The 12,214-nt window shown below is 39.1% G+C and overlaps 1 protein-coding gene across 1 annotated transcript; it reads right to left on the reverse strand.

Annotated features, from left to right (window-relative positions):
* Window positions 1–1,199: 1,199 nt before the first annotated feature.
* Window positions 1,200–4,337, reverse strand: LOC114368421 (zinc finger BED domain-containing protein DAYSLEEPER-like). The gene is made up of 3 exons (XM_028325703.1): window positions 3,441–4,337; window positions 1,601–3,323; window positions 1,200–1,561 (listed from the first exon to the last, which is right to left on the reverse strand). The coding sequence occupies exons 1-3, from the start codon at window positions 4,335–4,337 to the stop codon at window positions 1,200–1,202; spliced, it is 2,982 nt and encodes a 993-aa protein (XP_028181504.1).
* Between the last annotated feature and the right edge of the window lie 7,877 nt (window positions 4,338–12,214).

A 12,214-nucleotide genomic window follows, 5' to 3' on the forward strand; every position in this document is an offset into this window, starting at 1 on the left:
ATTGTCACACAAATTAATATTTACATTTACATGCGCGTAAAAAAGAAATTACAAATATTAGTCATAATTATGTTCACTAATTATTTATGTATAATAATATTATTTATTTTATAACTTAATTTATTCATTAAAATTAAATAATTACAAAAAATACCATTTTAAAAAAAAACAATTTCCAGAATACCCTTCTTCCGGAAGAAGAAGGTTGTCTTCCGGAAGAACCTTCTTCCAGAAACATTCTGGATGATGTTCTTCCGAAATCCCAAAATCTTCTTCCGGAAGAACCTCCGAAAAAAGTGTCTTCTGGGATGATTCCGGAAGAAGGTTCTTCCGGAAAGAGTCTTCGCAGAAGGATATTTTTGCCCATTCACTGTTTGTTGGGTGCCCAAACAATATTGTTTGGTGCACGTAGCAACTCCCGTTGAGGTGTGATGGCTAATTCTTGTCATCTTGACCGAATTTATCCATCACAAATTATATTCTTGCATATCTTTTTTTCTGAAGATTTTTAAATTTAATCAAACCTAATTCTGAGTTAAAAAGTCACATTTTAATTTTACGAAAATGACAAATAGTAAAAAAAATTTCAATGACTAAAAACAAATTTTAAATCTTTTATAAGAACAAAAATCATATTTTAACAAGAACCCGTGAAAGTGTTCGATACTCGATAGTTACAAAGAATTGTTTTTGCACATGCACGGAAGAAGATAAACTCAACTGATACTCAAGGGAACCAAAATAATAAATATCAGATGTCAATCACTTATTTACAACAATCAGCTGATAACCTCACGGGCCTGTGCGGCCAATTTAATGAAATTACCAACAGATTTAATTCATAAGTTTTTGAAGACAAAGTAGTTTAAAATTTAAGTGTAGTTAATTCAAAAGATTAACCCAATCCAGTTCTCTGTCACTCCACAGTTCAATATTAAGTTACGAATTTGCCTTCCACCAAAAGGAAGGATCTCTACGGTTGAAAAATTATTGGTATCAAGTGTCAACCAAAGACCCAATCACTAGAATTATAGTCTAAAACGGAAGCTACGCTAGAAACTACGTATTTGCGTCCAACTATCCAAATTAACACACATAATATACCCAAATGGAGAATTATGAACTCAAATAAAAAAGTCACCATTTACTATATATGATCTAGGGTATAAGCATCTAAAAAATCTAGAATCCCATTTTCACTAGCGCATTAGAAGCTTAGCTGTTGTTTCATACTGCATCCAGTCCTTAGTACATACAAGGGCCTCCACTGTCTCTGGCCGCAAGGAACTCCTATACTCATCCATTTCTTTGCTTTTTGAATAAAACACAGAATCAGGAGCAACAGTAGAGACCGGAATAGATAATATATCCCGGGCCATCTTGGAAACAGTAGGGTACTTGATTTTGTTTAGCTTCCACCAACCTAATACATCAAAGTCTGGTACGCGTGGTAACAGTGATTCTTCAAGATACTGATCTAGCTCAGATTTCGTCTGTTGGCTACTGGTTTCCATGATGTAGGCATCAAAATCTTTAAGACCATTATCTGACAACACAGCACCTCCTGGGAATTCCTCCATCATATTGTGGTTTCCAACACTTCCATTTTCAGCATACGCTGGTGTTAGTGGTAGGGGATTGGTTACATACTCATGAAACAGCTCGTGAATTCCATCATCCACAATCCTGATAAAGAAATGAGCATCCTCACCATAGATTTTTGCGAAACTGAACTCCACAAGCTTCATCTTAAAACGAGGATCCATAACTACTGCAAGCGCTAAAACCAGACTACACTCTCTCCAGTACTCATCAATCTTTTCACTCATAATTTTATTAAGGCTGCTAATGAAGGGGTCTTCAGTCGTAACTGCACGGGCTGCATCTAACTGCAATATCCAAACTTCGTGAAAGAAGGTAATAGTAGTGGGATGAGTTGTTGTAGTAAGAATGTTTGCTGCATCAAAAAGAAGCTTCAAGTAGCTACAGAGGGTCTCAACCAGCTTCCAATCCTGCATAGATGGGGCTCCCTTGTAATCAGGATCAGAAGTGTCCAAACAAGAAAAAACTGTCTTTAGCTCTGAAGCTGCCACAAGCATTTGATATGACGTATTCCAATGAATTTGGTCATCAATAAAAAGGCTCCTTTCACTAGGAACCTGAAGATGCTGCTTCAGCTCCAAGAATTTTTCCGCATGTAATTCTGAAGTCTTCACGTATTTTACACTATCATGGATTTTATTGATCAAGTCTTGTGCTGAACCCAACAAATCCTTTGCAACACTACTTAAAGTACAGGCAATGCAATTACCAACTAGCAACTGACCATTGAGGATAAGTGGATTCTTCACTGAGAGTAATGGTCTGAGATTTTCAAGGGCAACATTACTCAGTGCTTTATTGCAAGTGACAGAAAACAACCTACCCTCCAACCCCCAATCAGAAAGGCAAACAGCTACAACATGGGTGAGTGCAGAATCTGAATCAGGAAATGGTTCCATTACAACATTGAGAATTCGCCTCTGCAACTTCCAATCATGATCAACAAAATGTCCTGTGATAAATAGATAACCTAAAGATAGACTAGATGTCCAGGTATCCAGTGTCAAACAAACACGTCCAGGTAATCCATCAATACACTTCAAAAGATGTTGCTTTTCCATCAGATAAGTCGCAACACAATCTCCCTGGATAGAGTTAAAGGTCTCCCTTTTGAACTGGGGCTGCAGATTTTGGACAAATGCAACAAATCCCAGATGCTCAACTATGTGAAGGGGGTAATCATGCATAATGATCATCCTAGCAATGTCATTGCGGCCTTGATCTTGATCAAAAATGACGTAAGGCGTACTAGGGGATCTATATTGTCTTTTACGTGTAGCGCTAGCATCTCCAGCCCCACTTGCCCTAGTTCGTGCAGTATATGGGGTCAACTGATTATGGTCATGGTTGCGTAAAAGAGCTGAGCAGATCCCCTTGGCCACGTGGCTTTTGAGATGGCTGGTGCCAGCAACTTTTGAACCTGTACTATAGGCAAAAGTTTGAGCGCATCGCTTGCAGCGTGCCCTTCTACATTCAGGACTAACTGCTTCAATTGTGAAGTGTTCCCAGACTATAGACCTCTTTTTCCTTCGCTTAATAGGCTGTGTTTCTGGGACACAATCCTCATTGTTCAGCGGTGTCTCAGCATTTATTATCTCACAGCTGGGTATGGCATCAGAAAAGGTCATTTCGTAGTTTGCTTGAGAATTGACTATCTGATTGTGGTGCATTGTTTCAGTATTTTCCAGCTCATAATGAGACAGCATTTGGGAATCGGCCAGCTGATCATGGGACAATGCTTCAGAGTTAGATAGCTAATTGAGGGATAACGCCTCAGAATGGTTTGGATGATTATTGGGCAATGTTTCATAATGACTAAGATGATTATGATACATTACTTTAATGTCTGAAAGATGAGTATCTGTCAGTGGTTCAGAATAAGGTAGCGGTTCTGAATGAGGCAGTGATTCAGATTGAGGCAGCTGATCTTCAGGAATCATATGGAGATTTGTGAGTTGATTATCAGGACCAGTTTCAGAATGGGAGAGCGGATTGTTATGATTCCTTGTGTGATTGGCCAACTCATTTTCAGGCAGAGCTTCCGACATGACCCAATCATTGCATGTCTGAGTTTTAAGGGCGTCACTGTCGGGCAGCATCTCAGACATGACCACCTCATTGCTTTGTTGAGTCTCATACATGATCCCCTCATTGCCTTGCACAGTTTCAGACATAACCACCTCCTCACTGTGCTGTGTTTCAGATACCAGCACATCATTACTAGTATGTGTTTCAGAATTACTGGCATTAATATGGTTTGGCAATGCCTCAGTATTCACCTGCTGGTTGCTGGGTTGAGAAACCTTCATATCAAGAGGTGCTTCAGAACTAACCAACTGACTGTTCGACAAATCTTCAGAGTTGGCTGATTGATTGGTGGGTAGTGCCTTAGAATCAACTGTCTGACTGCTCCGTGAGGCCTCAGCATTGTCTGGTTGGTTGTTGGTTAGTAATTCACAATTCTCTGGATGATGGCCATTCATAGGTTCTTCAGAGTTGCCCAAACATTGGTCGAGTAATGCCACCACTGCTTCACCATTAATAACAGGAAGTTCCTTGTTGGGCAGTGTTTCCGAATTGGACAGATCTTTGTTCAGCTCAGCATCAGTACCTGGCAGCATTTCAGACTCTGCTAGATCTTTGCCGGGCTGAGCATCAGTACCAACAACAACAACTGGATCCTTTTTCATATCAGAATTCACCACCACTCTGTCATCTTCGAGGGTATCAACCATCCTGCCTCACACCTGGACGAAAAAAGATACTAATTAATTAATTAATGGTGAATTACAATCGAGAAACATTTGCCAGAAATACAGATACAGTAGTATACATCAGAAAGAAAAACACTAACATGTTTCTAACATCAGATATCAATTCAAAATACACATGATTCAGACAATCACAGACATTTATATTACATTAGTCTTATTCCACAAGGCAGTGCTATTATGCCTGACACTGTCTAAACATTAAAAAAAATTGTTGACTTATAACAATAACAATTCCAACAAGGTTATTTTTCCGGTGTACAATGACCGCAATGAGGATCAAACCCTAGTGGGTTTTAACAATTCCCATGAAGCACTAAAACAGAGCCCACACCTCAAAACTACTAAACCAGTTCTTAATTAAGTTAGCAATGGTAGAACCATAAACACAAAAAAAATAAAAAATAAAAACAAGAAAATTTATATTAATAATCGCAACCCAGGGATCAATGATGGTTGCAGATCACTCAAACCCTCACGGTTTGCTCTTCTTTTCTTTTCTTTTCTTTTCTTTTTTTAATAATTATGAAAATCAAGGAAAAAAAAAAGGAACACGAAAGAATGGGGGAAGGGGTTTTACCAGGTGTTACAGGGGAAAGTAACGGCGAGGGTGTTGCTAGATGCACCCAGCAATTGAATGAACTTCCAAAAATACTCTTCATTTAAAAAATAAAAGTTAATATATTTAAAAAAAAACATTTTCTTCTTCTTCCGTTTTAAAAAACGTTTTCTTCCGCGCTTTCCTTCTTCTCCCGTGCACCCAGCAACCTCCCCGCAAGCTTCTTCTTCCGTGCTTTCGTTCTTCTCCTTCCAAAAAGGTTCGTCTTCTTCCTTCGTCTTCTGTGTATCAGATAGCAAGCTTCTTCTTCCGCGCTTTGAAATTTGGTTCCCTTCTTCTCCTCCACAGGTATTGGCATCCTCCATTGGCTAGCTTTGTTCGTTTCTTCCGCCATCCAGGTTAGTGTTCTAACCTCGTGTCTTCATTTGGAAGCGTTAATGGTCGTAGGATAGACGACATGAGTGATGTGTAGTGATGTGTGGTGGCTGAGGTTGAAGACGAAGGTTCTTCCGCGAGAAGAACCTTCTTTCGCGCATATGGAAGGGGAAGTTGGATATTGTAGCGGAAGAAGGAGTTCTTTCGCGGGCTCTTGCGGAAGAAAGGTGAAAAGGTTCTTCCGCGGGTTCCGACAGAAGAAGGCGAAGAAGGTTCTTCCGCTGGATCCAGCGGAAGAAGGTTCCACAGGCAACATGTTTTCCGCGGATCCCGCGGAAGAACCTGCAGAACCTTCTTCCGCAGGCAACATTTCCTGGTCGCGGAAGAACCTGCGGAACCTTCTTCCGCAGGCTACCTATCATTCTCGCGGAAGAACATGCGAAACTTCTTCCACGGACCATGTTTTGCTGTTTTTTGGTTTTTTTCTTGAAAATTTTGTCTGAACCACCAATTTATTAATATTAGTAATTATTATTTTTAATTTATTTGCTATTACAAAGTGTATATGGTATTTAACTTACACAAACTCCCTAATTTTGATGCATCACCTATTGTATTTTGCTTTCATTTGGTTAGGATGTCTAAATGACTGTATACACTGCATAAATTATGTGGATTAGTTAGGATTTTTTTTCCCTGAGAATGAGAGGGTTAAGAAAAAAAAACAAGGTAAGTTAGGATACTAATATGCAACTATTAGACTACTGTTAGACTTGTAATTAAGAAAAAATATGAGACAAGAAAACAAAGTTCCTGTGTTACTCTGTTTCTAAATTTATTTTGATATTGAAAAGAAATTTGTCTAATCTAATCTAATCTAATAGCCTGCAACTTGTCAATTACAATGGGAATTCTTTTGATATTGAAAACAAATTTGTCTAATGTGATACCTACACAATCTAAGCAATACTTAAACTCCTCTGCCATCAATCTGCTGCTCTCCATCTCTTTTATGTAAATGCTTCCTCTTTTTTTTCTTTTTTTGTCAAAAGATCAATTGATCATTCACTAAAAATGTATAACGACACTTACACAATCATAGTTTATGCTAATGAGAGTGCTACAATCAAGCACGCATTCACACTGAATGCTAACAAGATAGCAATCTTGAAAATACAAAACCAAAGAACAGAAACATATAAAATACACATTTCCCTGAACTAAAGAAACCTAGAAAGTTCCATGAGCTTTTTTCTTTTCTTTGAAATTCCTTCTGAACATGCACGCGCTCCACAATATCATATAAATTAAGACAACTTAAATCCAATCTCTGATTGTTAGACCAACTGCAATATGGAACTCAAACTTCTTCACTGAAAACAATAAATGTGTTAGATAGAGATAAAACAGTGGGAATTTTTTTAAGTGATCCTCTAGGCCGTTTTTTCCCCCCTTCGGATCTGCTCATGATTTGAACCACTCATCATTCATCTTGGGCTTTGTGTTACTAATGAGAGAAGGGTAAGTGTTAATCCTGTTGGAGCTGTAAAAAGAATTTAAACATGATCCAAACAGAAACCAAAAATTCTGCCTATTATTTTTCCATTGGAAGTAAATCTTATAATGTTTGATTTGATTATTCCCTTGGAAGCAAACGATTTCATTATTCAATTTCAGCTTTTAGGAGAATTGTGTCTCCTAAATTCTTTGTCCTATTTTCAAAATACTAAACCAAAAAACAAAAAGCATGCCTTCATTCTACATGTCCCTCATAATGAAGCATAATGTCACAGATATCATAAATGAGAATGTCACACTTATCATGAGAACATCATGTCCAAGAAACATTGAAAACTTAATTTGACCAAATTAGTAAGAAACATACAAAACATGTGTTTGAACAAATTTGTAATGACAAAGCTTTGTTACCAATTATTTGAATATTTAATTTGACCGAAAAAAATAAATGTTCTTCATGATTTCAGATCATGGTTAGAACACGAGGTTTAGGTCGTGCGTTAGGAGCTGGTAGAGGTAGAGGCATTAGTGAGGATGCGCATGAGGTTGATGTTCCTCGGTGTTGCAGACCTACTGCTTCAGCACGTAGGCAACGGGTTCGTCTGCGTGAGGACGTCACAAAGAGACCTGAGGATGTGCCTCAGTTGCATGAGGATGTTCCTCATGTGTCTGATGCCACCCCAGAGATGACAGGCACCGCCGATGTTGTTCAGACAGAGGGAGTGGCTACTGATGGGAGCTTGGGGTCACCTGCTGCAGATGAGGGTTTCCCGAGTGGACCACGCGACCCATCGATTTTGACTGATTTTGCTGAGCATGTCGCACACAGCATCTGGAGTGGACAGGTACGTAGTTTTTAATGTTGACTAATTACATAAAAATTATTTATAGTTGGATTGTTTTTTATATACACATTATTATAAATTGTTATTCAATTTAGGAACGACCCGATCTGAAGTTGGTCTCCCACGGTAGAAAAGTAGATAAAATTGGGAGACCAGCGCCTGAGATCGAAGGGTTGATTGCTAGCACCGGATTGAGTCCACTGATTAGGTGTTCTGTTATCACCACTGGTCCTGGACTCATATCCACCTTCGTCGAGAGGTGGCATCGTGAGACTAGCACGTTCCACCTGCCAGTAGGCGAGTTGACGATCACGTTGGATGACGTGGCGTCACTCCTACACCTTCCCATCACTAGCGCGTTGCATACGTTCGAGCCGCTTGTTACTTCAGACGTGATTGGTCTACTGACGGAGCTTCTTGAGGTCAATCATGAGGAGACTACATTTGAGACCCGACAGGCTGGTGGGCCTCATGTCCGGTTGGGGTGGCTTCAGGACTTGTATGAGAGCCAGTGCAGGGCCAGACGATGGGTTGTAGCAGCTCGCACGTATCTACTCCACTTGGTGAGTTGCACTCTTTTTGCCAACAAGAGTTCAACCCATGTACATGTCGTGTACTTGGAGGCTTTCAGGGACCTGGCCCAGGCAGGGGGATTCGCCTGGGGAGCGGCTGCATTAGTCCACATGTACGAGCATCTGAACGACGCATCGCAGGCCTCTACACGGCAGCTGGGCGGTTATATTACACTTCTCCAGGTACGTATTATCACTGATAATTTAAATTGAAGTAGCATTGAATCTCTTTTTTTTTATTGATGTTGACTATGTGTTTGTAGTACTGGATATACGAGCACTTTCCTATAGTGCATACATCTGTCGTTCATGATGCTTATGATGAGGGGAGCCCACGGGCTTATAGGTGGCTTACGGGTAAGGCTCATATGACGGGGATCAAGGGAGCTTCGTATCGGAGACATTTGGATGCCCTGACTGTGACTGACGTGTGCTGGATGCCCTATGGTGAGCACCGGAGAGTCAGGGCCTTTGACTTGATATCGTCGTACAGCGGCCAGCTTATATGGGGTCAGATTGTGGTGTACGTTCGACCTGAGCGGGTTCTTCGACAGTTTGGCTACCTTCAGACGGTCCCTCCGCCGCCGATTTGTGATTCTTTGACGGGTGATGATGTAGATGACCGGTGGCTGTATTTTTCAGACCATTTGGTGCCTTCAGGGGAGCTCTGTGTAGTTCCTGGACAGGTGGCGCTAGAATACATGGAGTGGTTTTTTTCAGATATCGCACCCATTCGTCACGCGGACCGAGGAGATTGTTGGGTCGAGACATCCGCCTCCCCCTCATCATGGGGAGTTCGTCGAGCCACCCATCCCCGAGGTTTCAGTCGCGACCGATCTCCCTACGCATTCGGTGGTAAGCATGACTTATGTAGTTTTTCATAATTTAAATTGTTTTAAAATGTGATACTCACTTTGTTATTTTGACTATGACAACTTCACTACGAAGGATGTCAGGGGATGGCTCAGGATTTAGGAGCGATTGCTGAGGATTTGGAGCGGGTCATCAACCTTAGGATGGTCACTGAGGGCACTGACTTACATGACATCATGACTCGTTGTCTGAGGAGAGTTAGAGGTGACGCCGCAGATGAAAGTCTTAGGCCGCACCAGAGACACCGCATAAATTAGGATTTATATTTTTATTGTACTTAAATTATTAATTTTTGTATTTGTTTATGTATGTCATAAAACACATTTACTTACATCATTTATGATTTATGTTTGTCTCTCTATAAATATATGGTTTGAAATTTAAATATAAACCACACACATGAGTCACATTTATAATGGTATTTGAATATATAAAATAAAGAAGATAAAATAATTTAACAAGGAGATAATATTAGGAAAAGAAAAAAAATTGTCATGTTGAAAATAATATGTTATTCCATTCATTCAAATATGGAAATAAAAAATAAAAATTATGACATGACAATTTTATTAAAGAAAAGAGTATGTAAAATAAACTTATTTTCATGTTGGAAAAAATATGTTAAAGTAATACAATGTTATGGTCACTAAGAAACTTTAAAAAAATAATCAAAACATGTCTATTTTTTTGTTTTCAGTACATCTGGTTTTTTTAGAAGAAAAATTGATGAAAAACCATTTTGAAAGTGAGGTAAAATTAATTTATCCAAATTTTGGTCAAATTTGCTTTGTTATTAAAATTTAATTTGTAATTTAAATGTTAAAATTTATAACTATTCTGAAATTATATATTTTAACCATATATATACGTACAGTAAAGAATAAAAAAATTGGTTTTGGGCCTTTTAGAAACATGCCTAAGTACCCCTGTTCGGGCTTTTTTTTAAATTATGTGGGAGCCGCTTGAGACTGTCCAGGGCCTTTATTTGACATGTTTGCACATCAAGGAACAAAAAAAAAAAGTAAGCCCCGTTTCATCGAATCGCACCTCAAACCGAGGCACCAAAAATAAAAAAAGTTGGTTTTCGGCCTATTAGAAACATATAACTAGCATTCAGTTCAACACAAATATAACAATTTGACACACTAACACTTGTTCACGGAACAATTCATTAATTTCATGAACATAAATCCAATGTAAATATAGATACATAAATATTACAAGTTCAATGTCCGCTTAGGTCTACATGCGTTGTATTAATTGTCATTAGGCTTAAGTATTGCTGCATTCTACCTACATATGCAGTTGGCCATTGTTTTGCCTCCAGATACGCATTGCTTGACCACAACAATGCCATAGACGGTAAGGGACAACGATCTTTCAGATAAACCTGTTGTAAGTGAAATTACAACAATAAGTTAAACAAACAAACCAACTCATTCAATAATTCAAATTATTTGAGTAAACGAATTTTCAATGGACCTGAACAAAATGACTGCCAAACACATGACCGACGCATATTATGCGGTGCGCAGCAGAATCGGTCGGTGGTCGACTTCTTAGAGGAAAAAATGTGAAGCTCTGTTGTCGTGACAACAATACAAGGATTACATTATATCTTGACTTGACGCAATTACATATCCCATATCCGTTATATCCATCCATTTGTCCATACTAACCTAAATCACATAACAAATACACGTGTCAATCATGTAAACATTACTTATGTAAATAAAAATCATAAAACACATACCTTGGATAACCCATCCACATGTAGGGACAACCTCAGCTGTTCATATCTCTCCGTGTCACCAAAGATCTTTATGTAGTTTTGCGACCATTTGCCAAGTTCTTTAATCAATTCGTTACGCATCATGGCCCAACACTCTTCTCCCATACCTAACAAAGCAGAAATTGACCGATATCCACCATTACCATCCGTTTTCACATCAATAACATCCTCAATGAAACCTTGCATAAATGGCGGAAATTAATCCAACATGGGGATCATCCTTGCTGGCTTCGGTGGTTCAAAAGATGATGCACTGGGTCTGACTTAGGTGTTGTTGTTTTGAACCGAATGATAAGCATCAACATACTCCCAATAAGATGGATCACGCTTTGTCAATCTTTCGCTTGTTTTCATTACCCTTTTCGGGGCACCTTTCGTCTTAACCTTTGTTGGAGGAGGGCACATAGAGGTCTCATCGGGAAACGCAAATTCTCAGAGTTTACTCTTGAAAGTAACTTTCCCACAAACATCAAGTTCCTTGAATCTTTTATGTATTCTATCAATCTCTTCCTTGATGCTCACTTCGGCCTCACATAGCCCCTGGTCTAAAAAATTAAGTCTCCTCTAGTACATATGGACTGCATCCAGTGGGATGATGCCACCATCTTACCTTTGTAGCTCGCATGCACAAGGAAGACCTAGCGTGGTTCTCAAGACACACCCACAAGAAGACAAATTGTCTTTCAAATGACGTACGCGCTCAAACTTAACTGAAATTTCATTTAAAGCGTACCTTGACACCATTCCCAGAAGCCTTTTGTATATGATTTTCTTAAAAACATGACCAACGACATGCGTACTTGTTTCGAATGATGCTCTAATTTCAGTGTGTTGCAGCATCATCATATTGTTCATTGCATCCCAAACACTACAGAGGTCTTCAACGCTATTCTGTAATATCATTTTCAAAGACCAATGAGCAGATTCAACCCTACATTTAAAACACACAACAGAGAAGACAAATTAATAACAATAATGTTCCAACCAATCATTAAAAGAAACTTGACTAAAATAATAAAACATTTAAATACCTATTTGTTGTTGTGTTGCCTAGGTGCATCACCTTATTAGTCAATGAACATTGGCCACGGGGAACACGCTACTTGAAACCTTTGAAGGTGCTCAAGGAACTCCTGTTCCGAAGGACAATCTACCAGGTTACCCCAGCTATCCATTACGTAGTCCCAGTCATTCTTCTGACCAATTAGCGATTTACACTTTGTCTTCACATTCTTGTCTATGTGAAACCTGCACAACAAATTCGTACACTCCGGAAACACAACTTTCACAACATTCATCAGGGCTAG

The sequence above is a fragment of the Glycine soja genome, chromosome 9 (assembly GCF_004193775.1).
Source record: "Glycine soja cultivar W05 chromosome 9, ASM419377v2, whole genome shotgun sequence".
In the NCBI taxonomy this organism is placed as follows: domain Eukaryota; kingdom Viridiplantae; phylum Streptophyta; class Magnoliopsida; order Fabales; family Fabaceae; genus Glycine; species Glycine soja.